The sequence below is a fragment of the Gobio gobio genome, assembly GCF_949357685.1.
Source record: "Gobio gobio genome assembly, chromosome: 2".
Classification (NCBI taxonomy): domain Eukaryota; kingdom Metazoa; phylum Chordata; class Actinopteri; order Cypriniformes; family Gobionidae; genus Gobio; species Gobio gobio.
Window position 1 is genome coordinate 38550521 of NC_137098.1, and position 14691 is coordinate 38565211.

The 14691-nt window shown below is 40.7% G+C and overlaps 1 protein-coding gene across 1 annotated transcript in view; it reads left to right on the plus strand.

Annotated features, from left to right (window-relative positions):
• itfg1 (integrin alpha FG-GAP repeat containing 1) overlaps positions 1-14691 on the plus strand; it is a 174937-nt gene that overhangs the window by 63620 nt on the left and 96626 nt on the right. The window contains exon 8 of the mRNA XM_079803686.1: positions 857-938. Within this exon, the coding sequence (XP_079659812.1) occupies positions 857-938 (82 nt within the window). The remainder of the gene's footprint in view (positions 1-856; positions 939-14691) is intronic.

A 14691-nucleotide genomic window follows, 5' to 3' on the forward strand; every position in this document is an offset into this window, starting at 1 on the left:
AACAATGTTTTGTTCAGAAGACGTCCTTCTGTTTCGTTTAATTCTCATTCTAACATGCTCTTTCAACTCTCTTCTCTGTCTCAACCCTGTAAGACCTGTAGTGAGTGTCTGACGTAATGAGTGACTCATCATTCAGTAGTAATGTGGCTTTGATCTGGTCTTTGTGAAACATATGCATCTCTGTGGACAGTCAGTGCACTGTATTGGATTTTTTGTTGTTGTAGATGCCTCTGTTCAGCATGTAGTCTCCCAGGCTTTTCTGAAGCTCCTGTCTTAGCGGGTTTCCCTGACACACTTTGATCACCGGTGCCATGCTGTGATTTGGTTTACACGGGCTAATCAATGTGCACAGTAGCCTTACCCTGCCCTCTGACCTCTCTGTACTCCAATTAGCCATCATTCTGTGACCCCTGCTGCCTACCAGTCAATCACCTTCAGTCCACACCTACACTGCTCTTCTGCCGTCAGTTACTTCCTGCTCTCTTTGCCCCTCTGCCTCGTGGCCTGTCAATCAGATGGAAAACATTCCCTTTAAATTCGGCAGGTCAGATTGTCAGACCAAACATGGTTTTGTGTTGCTGCATTGTCTCGTAATGTCCATCAGGTAGTACAGACTCCAAGCAACCCTCCCCCACCCGTGTCAGTGTGGGCTTCCTCTCGTCATGCCTACAAGCTGTGCTTTTCAGATGCACTAAATTATTAGCTCTGTTCTGACAGCTTCGCTGACACTTTAGAAATTAGAGGCATTTTTTCCTGCTTCACAAGGACAAGGTTTTTTTCTACATGAAAGGAAATGTACTATTTAAAGGAAATTAAGTTTTGTGTTTTAATCCTGTTAAATCTTTCTGTTCATTAGGATGGGAACTTTACCAGAACCATGCTTGGAAAAGCACCAGCAATGGCAATAAAAGTGGGTCAATCTGCATTCGTAGACTTCGGTGAGTAATAGCAGTATGCAGACCATTTGTGTTGTGTTTATAGGTGGCATTACATGCATTCACTCCGATACAACCAAAAAACTGGGTGATTTCTGGGATAATTCATGCATAATATGCTCAATTCTGATTCAGTTCAGAATCTGAAAGTAGCCCTGAGTCTCAAACGGCAATACATGCACAACACAAATTCAACACACACACATGGTGCCAGATTGAATATAAGCTCCTGTGGGATCCTATTAATTATTAACAATACAAATTTCCCCTTTCCAAAAGCATCCCACTGATAGCGGGGATGACACCAGCAGTGAAATCTCACATGGCATAAATGATTGATAAGCAAAGTGAAATGACCTAAAAGATTGAATGTGTTCAACTGAGCCGCGTCTCAGGAGCTTGGCCTTTATATTCAAAGCTAACTTATCTGACCAAACAAGAGCCCTGGTCTGCACTCTTTAATCTGTTTTCTCTGAACTCTTTCTTTTGTCGTTTTGGAAAATGTCACTTCAAGCTGTTATGGTGTTTTCATAGCAAAGAGCTTCAAAGGATGATAGTTTTAAGCAGGTGGGAGGTTTCAGTATTACAGTGTAATTATACATTACTGAGTAGTAATAATTAAGTACTTGTTCTTTCTATAGGGTTAGGATTTGGGTTTAGGGTTAGTTGCATGTAATTAAGCATAATTTATAGTTATTACTATAGTAACTACATGTAACATACGCTATATTGCCAAAAGTTTTGGGACACCTGCCTTTACATGCACATGAACTTCAATGAAATCCCATTCTTAATCCGTAGGGTTTAATAGGGGGATGGCCCACCCTTTGCAGTTATAACAGCTTCAACTCTTCTGGGAAGGCTTATGGGAATTTTTGATCATTCTTCTAGAAGCACATTTGTGAGGTCAGGCACTGATGTCAAGTCAAGTCAACTTTATTCATATAGCACTTTTAACAATCCAGATTGTTTCAAAGCAGCTTTACAGTGTTAAACAGCAAAATAATGCAACAGAATTTTATTCAGCCGTATAGCCATTCTGGAGAAAACGGTGATGTCATCAGTTCATTTCAACTATCATACAGTGACAGTGTGGGCTTTAGATCAGTAATTTAGTTTATATGGTTAATTTGGTTTAATAATTAGATTTATTTGGATATTTAGTTGAAACAATTAAGAAAAATTTAGTGGCCCCAACTGAGCAAGACGGAGATGTTAGGATGCCGTGTCGTCGAGGCAATTTCAGGGGGAGGCTAATTGTCATGTCTGGGTGCAGGTCCACCATCTGATCTGGATACGGCCCGGATCCGGCTGACTGCAGTAAACCTCAGGATAAAACAGAGAGACTATCATTAGCGTAGATGCTATTCTTCTGATGATGTCACGAGTACATCAGGTGTTATGGGAAGTGTTCCCGGTTCCGGCTGACCTAGTTAATGCAGCCTAACAATCATTTAATTGAAAAAGTGTTTTATGTGTATGCCATAGTAAAGAGATGCGTTTTTAGTCTAGATTTAAACTGACAGAGTGTGTCTGCTTCCCGTAAAATGTTAGGAAGACTGTTCCAGAGTTTCGGAGCTAAATAGGAAAAGGATCGACCGCCTGCAGTTGATTTCGATATTCTCGGTATTATCAACTGGCCAGAATTTTGAGACCGCAGTAGACGTGATGGAGTATAATGTGTTAAGAGCTTGCTCAAGTACGGGGGAGCTAAACCATTTAGTGCTTTGTAAGTAATAAGTAAGATTTTAAAATGTATGCAATGTTTAATAGGCAGCCAGTCGAGTGTTGACAGAACTGGGCTAATATGGTCATACTTCCTGGTTCTAGTAAGAACTCGAGCTGCTGCGTTTTGGACCAGCTGGAGTTTGTTTATTAAGCGAGCAGGGCAACCACCCAGTAGAGCATTACAATAATCTAGCCTTGAGGTCATGAACGCATTAACTAATTGTTCAGCATTTTGCACCGAGAGCATGTGCCGTAATTTAGATATATTTTTAAGATGGTTGAATGCAATTTTACAGATGCTAGAAACGTGGCTTGGTATCAAAGAGCTCACCCAGGTTCCTCACTGACGACGAGGACTTGACAGAGCAACCATCAAGTGTTAGACAGTATTCTAGGTTACTACTTGTGGAGCTTTTTTGTCCAATAATTAAAAATTCTTTTTTTTCTGAATTGAGTTGCAGGAAATTACTGGTCATCCAATGTTTTAAATCCGCTATGCATTCCTTTAATCTTGTGAATTGGTAAGTTTCGTCAGGGCGTGAAGAAATATAGAGCTGAGTATCGTCAGCATAACAATGAAAACTAACGCCATGCTTCCTAATGATATCTCCCAGTGGTAGCATGTACAGGGTGAAGAGCAACGGTCCTAGCACTGAGCCCTGCGGTACTCCATACTGAACTTGTGATCGGTGTGACAACTTGTGTTGTTGATGTTGGACGAGAAGGCCTGGCTCGCATCCTCACTCTAATTCATCCCAAAGGTGTTCTATCGGGTTGAGGTCAGGACTCTGTGAAGGCCAGTCAAGTTCCTCCACACCAAACTCACTCATCTATGTCTTTACAATTCTTGCTTTGTGCACTAGTGCGCAGTCATGTTGGAAAAGCAAGGGGCCATCCCCAAACTCTCCCACAAAGTTGGGAGCATGAAATTGTCCAAAATGTCTTGGTATGCTGAAGCATTAAGAGTTCCTTTCACTGGAACTAAGGGGCCAGTCCCAACCCCTGAAAAACAGCCCCACACCATAATCCCCCCTCCACCCAGTTCTTGAGCCACACAAGGTTTGGAGGTTTGTAGCTATTGACTCTGCAGAAAGTTGGCGACTTCTGCACACTTTGCGCCTCAGCATGTGCTGATTTTACGGTTGCTGTTTGTTCCCAATTGCTTCCACTTTGTTATAATACCACTAACAGTTGACTGTGGAATATTTAGTAGTATGGAAATTTCACAAATGGACTTATTGCACAGGTGGCAATATATCACGGTACTACGCTTGAATTCACTGAGCTCCTGAGAGCAACCCATTCTTTCACAAATATTTGTAGAAGCAGTCTGCATGCCTAGGTGCTTGATTTTATACACCTGTGGCCATGGAAGTGATTGGACCACCTGAATCCAATGATTTGGAGGGGTGTCCCAATACTTTTGGCAATATAGTGTATGTAACAATGACACTGTAAAATAAAGTGTTGCCAAATATAAAAACTTGTTTGTATTTAATTATAAATTAATTTTAATTTACTTCAAAATAATAAATCTCCCATTAACATTGATGGCTTTCTGTCTTGCATTTATTTACATACTAAATCATGGGCTGTCTTTTGAATAGGTTGCCTGAGAATAATAACAAGAAACAAACCTTCTTAATTTTAGGAAATAAAAGCCACCACAAGTCTCTAAAAGTCTTACTCTTTTTGAATAACAGGAATATATGACGTTGACAAGCATCCAATGAATAACAGATATCAAAAGGAATGTCACAAATTCACAAAATGTTTTTTTTTTAGATTTTAGATTCTGTTTTATTACATACTTTTTAAATTAATTAACTAATGAATTTATTTATTTAAGAATAAAGTTAAAATACAATTATTTTACATGGCATATTACCTTTAAAAGAGTAATATGTTTTTGTCGTAATTTCTTCAATCTATTCATCCAGTTACACTAAACTTTTATTTTGGCAGAGGACTGTGTGAAGGCCTTTTTTGATTTTGTGTGTATTTGACAGTTTTTAACCCTCCTGTTACCCTCAAGTCTGGTAAAAAGAAAAATACTCACTGGGGACAAATTGACCCCAGCAATTTAAAGGGGGTATATGCGTTTTTCTGAAATTTAAACTCGCGACTGACACCTGTGGCCAAAAAACAGAACTGCTCTCATTTTCTGCTCGCTCTCGCAGCGGTGGTGACGTCACATCCGCAGACAGCGCGGGAAAAGACGACCCGCCAGAAAATAGGAAAAATAGGATACAGACTTATAGGTGCACCCACTGTGAGCGGACAAGGTGTCAGTATGCTCATCAGGAGATGTTTGAGTCATAAATGGTAAAATAAAACGGCTATTGTTATGTTTATTTTGGGGGAAAAGTTGCATATAGCCCCTTTAAACCTCAAGACTTTTTTTTTTTTTTTTTTACAAAGGTTTATGTCTCAGGTCATTTATGGCTGACAGCATATCTGGTGGGCCCTGGAACTAGGGGTGCACCGAAATTTCGGCCGCCGAAAATGACATTATTGGTTTCGGGCCGAAATAAAAAACGTAAACCGAAAATGAATGGCACCCGCCCCTCCCATCCGTGTTTATACTTTCGCCTGGCTCCGCAGCGCGAGCCTCCGCTAACTGCGCGCGCTCCTCCCCAAACGGACGAGGCGTTTATACTCGACGCGCTCGCCGTTGTGCTATTAAGTTTCACTCACGGTCGAGCTGTTATGACGCGACGCGTCTGCCTATCAAAGATTAAGCATGTCAGCGGTATGAGAACAAATAGAGACGTATCCAGCTGAACTACCCTTTGCCAGAAGCGACAATCCCCTTGACTGCTGGCGCGCGAACGAAGGCCGCTTTCCATTGCTTGCGCGGATTGCCCGCAGGTTATTTATCTGCCCCAAGCACCAGCACAAACAGTGCACAGACAGACTATTCAGTGCAGCATCTCATGTTCTTAATGAGAACCATTCTGTGATTTTTCTGTGCAGTTATTCTGATTATTGTGGATCTTTTTTTGCAAAACTGTTAAAAAACTATTTTATTTTATGGAACATAAAACTTGAAGAATAATATTACTTGGTATTATTATTTATATTTACTGTAAAAAAATATTTTAGGTTTTGTTATGTAACTTAACCCTTGTATGGTGTTCGGGTCCGTTGGACCCGTTTTCATTTTTCATCAAAAGAAAAATGATACGATTAATTATTTTTTCAAACTGAGACTCATTGGCCTTGGCTCATTTTCTGTGAGGAATATATATCAGTACACATTTTCAATAACCACACACTGTACACCCCCCCTACACATTTATATTACACACAGGATGTTCGGGTCCACTGGACCCGGGGCTAATAAAAGTGTGGAAATTGTAGGTCCTGTGCACCTTTACTCTGTCCTCCTCCTGTCAGGGCCTGCTGTTAGTGTGTGTATGTTCATGTATATGGTTTATGAGGACACAAATGTGTATAATGACATGGGTTACAACGTAAACGTGGTTTATGACGACATCTGTGTCCTCATACTAAAACATACTAAATGGTGTTTTTTGAAATTCAAAAAATGCCAAAAGTTTTCTGTGATGGGTAGGTTTAGGGGTAGGGTTAGTGTACGGGGATAGATTATACAGTTTGTACATTAGAAAAACCATTATGCCTATGGAGAGTAACCATACACCACATATCCAAGTGACTGTGTGTGCGTGTGCGTGTGCGTGCGTGTGTGTGTGTGTTGTGTGTGTGTGTGTGTGTGTGTGTTGTGTGTGTGCGTGTGCGTGAATGAGTGTGTCTGTGCGTGCGTGTGAGAGAGAGATTGTGTGTAAGTGTGAGAGAGTGCAAGTTTGAGTGAGAGTGAGTTTTGTTTCTACCCCTGCCGTTCCCACACGAGGTTGCAATTCTTAAATGTGATCTAACAAAGGTAAAGAGAAAATATTAACCATATATGCTGTTTATATAGCTTGTAATTGGGATGAAGTAAACATCTGTTGAGTATTTTGATTGTGTTGAATTAAAAACCCAAAAATGCAGCGGGTCCACCAGACCCACGAACACTGGCTGAATAACAAAAATATGAACACCACACAAGGGTTAATAGAAGTTTGATTATTTTATTGGTTTGTGATATTTTTATTTCATTTTTATTTTTTTAGATCCATTAAATTCAAGCTATATATATATATATATATATATATATATATATATATATATATATATATATATATATATTAGTATACGTTTTTAAAAGAAGCCATTTTCGGCTTCAGTTTCGGTTTTCGGCCAAGTGCATTCTAAATTTTCGGTTTCGGCCCAAAATTTTCATTTCGGTGCATCACTACCTGGAACCATTTTGATGACATTAGCAGCACTATGTCTACCCTGTCGTTCAAGTGGGGAGCGGGACCATATGCTTAGGTTAGGTTAGAGCCCTAAAACAGAGGTTGTTTGAATATTAAATTGAATATATACAATTATAGCATGTTATAGTGAACTCAATAAAACAAACAACCAAAACAAATGTGTCATTTGTTGGTGAAATCTATGTTAGACTGAGTTCTGGTAAGCAGGAGCTTGGGACATACGTGGCCTTTGTAAGCTTACCCTATAATTATGACATCTAAAACCTTTTAGATGCATCATCTAATGACCTTTACCGCTTCACAGACATGATGTCACAGTGACGGTAAGGGGTGCAAAGCGAGAGGTTGGGTGGCTGGAAGGATATATATATAAAGAGAGAGAATGAGCTGTAGACTGTGATTTAGGATGATAAATGATGTAGGGGATGGAAAGCGACATGCATGTGAGACGTGCTCTAGTCTACATGTATGTGAGGCTATGCCCGAGTCGTTAATGTAGCTCACGCAGGAAAGGCTTTGTTGGATTAGTGTCAGGTGCTTGTTCTGGAGACAGGACTGTGAAGATTACTGCCAAACCCTGACGATCAACATCTCTCCGCTTTGTCCTATTCCATCTTCCTCTCCTGTTTTTTTGGTTCCCTCCAAAGCTTTTAACTTCCCTTACCACATGCGCATTTCACCACCGTCTAGTACACACACGCAGGCATCAAACTGTCTGCACCAATTAGCTACAGTAGTGTGTGAGTGTGGGAGTCTGTACAGTCATTATGAGATGATTTGGTGTGAAGAACAGGCTGCAGCTCCCTGATGGTGATTGTCTTTGACAGGACAGAGCGCGGCAGCTGATGTGCGCTGGGGGTAAAGACAGATACACACTGGCTTTAGCTGCATTCTCACCCCCTCACACACAGACACGCACACACACAATACAGGTGAATCATAGGGATGCTGCTCCCATTAAGTGGGTAGTAATGGGAAGCGAATAGCTTCCTCTGAAGCCAAGGACAAATCCTGACATTATACCTCCGGCTGGCTTGAGTAGGCACTGAAAGCACAGGTCCCGCAGCTTGTCGCCTTCTAAAAACAGCGGAAGGCTTGGCCTTCGGGGACGTGGGCTTGTTTAAATGGTGTAATTGGACAGATCATCAAAGCCACAACCTTGATTTATGCTTTTGTTCTCCCTTATTCACCACTAACGTTTGAATCTGTACTTAATTAGAAAAAACAACTTTGGGTTTTGCGGCACCTGCGAGCAGAGATGCACATTAATAGGACCTACAATAAAATGCTGAGAGAAATCTTGAATGAGGTGCTTCAAAGACTCATTTCAAATAAACAAAATGAAAGGAATGTAGTAAGCAGTGAAAGGTATACTTTGTGCTGAGAATTGAGAGGAGTTGAGAGGAGGTGGGAGGAAGGTGGGAAGATGGAGAAAGTGAGCGAGCGAAGGAGAGAAGGAGGGAGGGAGAAAAGGGAGGGTCTGCTTGTTTGATTTGAAATGGGTGTTATTCTGATCACACTCCTGCCTGTCAGTTATGGCACGGCTCTCTTCTCCGTCCCGCACCTAAGTGGCAGATCAAAGATACACCCCAGTGACCTTCTTCTCTCAGCTCCTCTCCTCTAGCTCTCTCTCTCTCTCTCTCTCTCCGTTAATATTCTCCAGCCATCCCTCTCTGCTCCAAACACTCCAGCAAAACAGTTACAGCAGTTACTGCAAGAGGCTTGCAGTCTGGTTTAAATCAGCTATAAAATAATCCTCTCAAAAAACAAAGGAAAGCGCAATCCTGTTTGGTAGCAAGTAGGTCGGACTAATGCTCTATCGCACCTCAGAAGGTACAACACTGATCTCAGAGCAGATATTTCATCATGCCACTAGTCAAGCCTGCCAAGCAGTGATGTTCGCTCTGAGGCCCGTAGTCCAGCTCCGCTGCTGCTGTCTGAATCTGGACTGATGTGTTGGAGACGTGCAGATTATTATAGAAATTTCAGAGTTCATAAGTGGTACAATGGTGAAGTTATTTTCTTCAGTTTGACTGACACAAAGTAATAAACTTTGTGAAATTGCTGCACTGATTCCTTAGCTTTTTAAAAGACTGACTTAAAATCATGACATTTTATTCTATTGACAATTTTTTTTAACAAAAAGGAAATCTGCATTGTTTGAATTCAATAACCAAATCTGTATAGTTTTGTGAAATAGAATTTTTTTTTGGTAATTGCTCATCTTTCTGTTCTTGTGACATACACCGATCAGGCATAGCATTATGACCATTGACAGGTGACGTGAATAACACTGATTGATTATCTCTTCATCACGGCACCTGTTAGTGGGTAGGATATATTAGGCAGCAAGTTAACATTTTGTCCTCAGAATTGATGTTACAACAGGGGTCTCAAACTCATTTTACCTGGGGGCCGCTGGAGGTAGACTCTGGGTCAGGCTGGGCCGCATCAAGTATTACACATAAAAAGTGTTTCAAGTATTGCAAGAAAAAGTAGCACAACTGATCCAATCTTCTCAATCTTTATTATTAACAGTTCTTCAACATGAATGTTTCTTCTGAACATGAACTGTTCCTCTGAATTTGAACTAAATATATCCTATAGAAATTAAATCATGTAATATGAAATAATGAATGATTTTAATTTTATTTTAAATAATAGACTAATTCACAGCAAGGCCGTAACCAGGTCAAACAGAACAGTGAGTGAAATTCTAGGTCTAATTCTAGTTGGGAAATAATCTTTTTGGGACTATTTGTAAACAATATTTGCATTAATTTGCGTCAAATATATTATTAGTCCCGATATTCTTCGCATGAGTGAGTGAATAAATACATAGATCCGCGAGAGACTTTTGAATTCTCTAGTGGTCTGGTGGTAGAATAATTTTTGTCAACCGTGTCAAAGGTTCCGGGTCCTAATCCGCTCTCATACAGTTTTTCTTCATTGAAATCAAAGATGTTCATCAATGATTGTATAATAAGACCATGGACACGTTTGCATTTTGTTTTGTGATTTCACCGGAAAGAATAGAGTCTCTCTCAGCAACGGCATTAAGCGATAGATTGACGCGCTCGTCTGTGTTGACTGCTGTAAGACCACATTCATTTCAACTGTGTGATCAGCTTCGTTCGTCTGTTCCTGTCAATCACGCGGTGTCAACCAATTATACTGCACGAGGGAGGGGCGAGCCAACTCTCTCTCTCTATCACACACACACACACACACACACACAGCCTACACACACAAAGGAGGCAGCAAGCGCTGCACACGCAACGACTCAGCAAAAAGGTGCTTTTCAGAGCAACGCACGGGCCGCACGAACACTAAACTTTGGCGAGTTTGAGACCCCTGTGTTAGAAGCAGGAAAAATTGACAAGTGTAAGGATTTGAGCGAGTTTGACAAGGGCCAAATTGTTATGGCTAGACGACTGGGTCAGAGCATCTCCAAAACTGCAGCTCTTGTGGGGTGTTCCTGGTCTGCAGTGGTCAGTATCTATCAAAAGTGGTCCAAGGAAGGAACAGTGGTGAACCGGTGACAGGGTCATGGGTGGTCAAGGCTCACTGATTCACATGGGGAGCGAAGGCTGGCCCATGTGGTCCTATCAAACAGACGAGCTACTGTAGCTCAAATTGCTCAAGAAGTTAATGCTGGTTCTGATAGAAACGTGTCAGAATACACAGTGCATCATAGTTTGTTTGGGCTGCATAGCCGCAGATCAGTCAGGGTGCCCATGCTGACCCCTGTCCACCGCCTAAAGTGCCAACAGTGGGCACGTGAGCATTAGAACTGGACCACGGAGCAATGGAAGAAGATGGCCTGGTCTGATAAATCACGTTTTATTTTACATCAAGTGGATGGCCGTGTGCGTCGCTTACCTGGGGAACATATACCTATGGGAAGAAGGCAACCTTACCTATGGGAAGAAGACAAGCTGGCTGAGGCAGTGTGATGCTGGGAAACCTTGAGTCCTGCCATTCGTGTGGATGTTAATTTAACATGTACCACCTAAGCGTTGTTGCAGACCATGTACACCCTTTAATGGAAATGGTATTCCCTGCTGTCTGTGGCCTCTTTCAGCAGGATAATGTGCCCTGCCACAAGGCAAAAATGGTTCAGGAATGGTTTGAGGAGCACAACAACGAGTTTGACTTGGCCTCCAAATTCCCCAGATCTCAATCCAATCGAGCATCTGTTGGATGTGCTGAACAAACAAGCCCGATCCATAGAGGCCCCACCTCGCAACTTACAGGATTTAAAGGATCTGCTGCTGACATCTTGGTTCCAGATACCACAGCACACCTTCAGGGGTCTAGTGGAGTTCATGCCTCAACGGGTCAGGGCTGTTTTGGCAGCAAAAGGGGGACCAACACAATATTAGGTCATAATGTTATGCCTGATTGGTGTACAGTGCAATTAAAACGTTTGCAGTTATTGCTTTTTTTTGTTATTACTCTATGATTAACAGTGTCATTACTTTTTTGATAGAGGTATTGTTGTTGTAGACAGCATTTTTTTTTTAAATGTAATTGGGTCAGTGATCAACTAAAATCCAGTTCTGGTCTAATAGAGTGCAGAATCCAGATCAGGCTGCAAGAACTGCAAGAGTCACACCCTCCAACACATGTACAGTGCAAAAGTATTATAATTCATGAGTGTGCACTGTCAGAATGTAGTCAGTCTTGACATGGACGTGTCATTATGAATGCACAACATATGTTAGACAAAATTCTCCATCTGCTCTATCAGGATGGTAATTGCTCTTTTCTTTTTTTACACGTGACAGCCAAATGCATTATTCATTAGCTGAATGATGTTCAATACTAGAGTGCCGTCAGGAAGGTAGCGAATGGCAGAGATGCCCTCTTTTACCATTTGTTTTTCTTCCTTGAAGTCAATGTGATGTGGCATTTAATGGCCAGTCATCATGACATTCTGTGTGTCGTGGAGGATTTTGTTGTGTGTTTCTTGAGCTACTAGATGTGTGCACGTGTACTGTATAGCAGGATGCGGTAGCCATTAGCAGCAATAAGCAACTGGCTCACACTAATCCTCTACAGTATGTGTGTACACATGCTTTGATTCTCACACAGACACACACACTGTCACATTCAGTCTGTCCTTGTGCTGATGTACTGAGAAAGAAATCTCTTAGAGATACAGAAAACAGAAGCCAGCATAGATTCTCTATCTCAAGAGTGGAAGGCAGCCTTACTCTGATTGCTGGTGATAAGGGTACAGTATATGTGATTTGTAGAGCAAACGTCCTTTGCAATCAGCTACACTGTGGATACAAGTAACAAATAAAATGTATTTAACATTCTAAATAATGTCCGTAACACTTTATTTCGATAGTCCACTTTAGACGTTTTGCTAACTATAACTAATGACTGGTAGGTTACATCTAGAGCATTAGATTTTGATGGTCCCCAAATAGACATTCTACTGACTGTAAGTAACTCAAATAAGAGTTAGCTGACGTAGTAAATGTACTTATGGTTAGTAGAATGTCTACTAAGTGGTGAAAATCTAAATAAAGTGTAATCACAATGTCTTAATTCAAACTAAGGGTTTGCAAGAAGGGCAAAAAAAGAGGTGAAAAAAATGTAGCTAAATGTTTTTAGGTCTATTGAAGATAACTTAAACATGAATTACATATTTGTAAAAAAAAATTGTTAAAGGTCCCATGGCATGAAATTTTCAGTTTTTTCTTTTTACATTAATATGAGTTCCCCTAGCCTGTATATGGTCTCCAAGTGGCTAGAATTTTTGATAGGTGTAAACCGAGTTCTGGGTATCCTGCTCTGCGCGTTGAGAAAATGAAAGCTCAGACAAGCCGATCTGGAATCTGCCCTGTATGTCGTCATACGGGGAAAGGTTACCTCCCCTTCCTCTGCTTTGCCTGCCCAGAGAATTTGGAGAAAATGGATTCAGTTTATCAGTCGCGATGTCAGCACAGGCTTTACAAACAGACTTTTACGATATGGCTTCGACAGCACCGCCACAAACAGTGAGTAACAGTGTTCATTAATGCCTGATCTGTGATCAGTGATTTCTGATGTGTAGCTAATTATTCAAGTTCACACAGACTTTCCTTTTAAATAGTTTAATACTGTTCATGCATCAGTGAATCAAGCCAGTGACTAAACGATCAACTTCACATCGTTTCTGTTAGTAGCATGAAACTAATCTGTTATTTAAATGATTACAGAGAGCATCAAAGAACACTCTCTTTATAATGCTCGGAGCTGTCAATCACACATCGCCAGTATCTGCAGTGCACACTTGTCCAAACTGCCGTTATAACGAATTACGCTGTTATGCTGCACAACGAAATATCGATGTCGTGTTTGCTGTTATTTGTGGTGAAAGCATTTTGTGAGAGAAATAGCGTTGCAATGACGAGATCGCTGCATTCACACGATCATCAGACTGTCTGTGTACTCAATGCTGATCACTGCAGCTTTTCATGTGATGGGAAAAGATCTAAAAATAATGCTATAATCAACACTTTGACGATTCGTTCATCTCGACAGCTGTAATGGTACAAAAAAATGGTAAAAGTATTCGAGAGGGGTTCAACATGTTACAAAGTTCGTAGAATAAGGTGGAAGGGTGGCGTGACTGGGACTCGTGTTCATTCAGAACTCAAATAAACTTGCGCTCTCAACAACTCTGTACAATATAACTTTCTCAGCAATCTTTCTCCAGCTCTCCGTCTCTCTCTGGTTCACGAGTGCCATCCATTTCTCTCTCTGTCAGTGTTTGCAGACCTCGCTAAACCACGCCCCCTCCGCCACATAATCTAATACTCATTTTAAATGCAAAGATGTCCGCCAATCACAACAGTGGGCGTTTTCACTGAAGTCTCACAGCAGACATGCCCCTTGAAACAGAGCATTCAAGCCAGAGGGCTAATATCAAGATAGAAAAAATGCCTTTTATTTCTAAATTATGACATTTTTTGTTGTAAAAATCATACTAACAATATAAGTACACCTCAGGAAACATTATAAAATAATTTTAAAAATCCACGCCATGGGACCTTTAAACCAACACATTTACTAATTGACTAACTTACTAATTGTTCATGTTTTATTCTCTTTTCTAAAGACTGGCCAGGAATATTACCAGTTTTATTCTTTTGACAGCCATAGTGTTCATCTCTCCTTTCTTGCAGCATACAGAATATCTGTTCAAGAATAATTTGTATTTGTGTTCTTGCCACTGTCACCTTGAGTTTATTCACTGATTTGGTAGTATTCTCTGTAAAACATTCTTGCACAGTAGGCCTATAAATATATATTGGTCTTTAAACATTTAAATATATATTAGGGTTGTCACAATATCAGATTTTCTCGACACTATTATCGTGGCCTAAAGGATTCACAATAACAGTATTGTTGCAATATAGTAGTCTATAAAAATTCTGCCATGAGAGCCAAGTCCAGCGCTATGATAACTGAGCTTTAACAACATAAGTAAGACCTTGATGTAAAAAAATGTAGTTTAAGGGCTAGCAAACTAAATGCAACTCACTCTCTCTACCATGGCACAATCTGCAGAATGATGGAGGCAAAGGTTGGTGAACAGGTTGGTGGTATTGCCCCTTTTTTTGCTTACTGTTGATTAGCACTTCCTGCAGACTGGGGTCTCTAACACCCCCTCTTTTTTAGGGAAT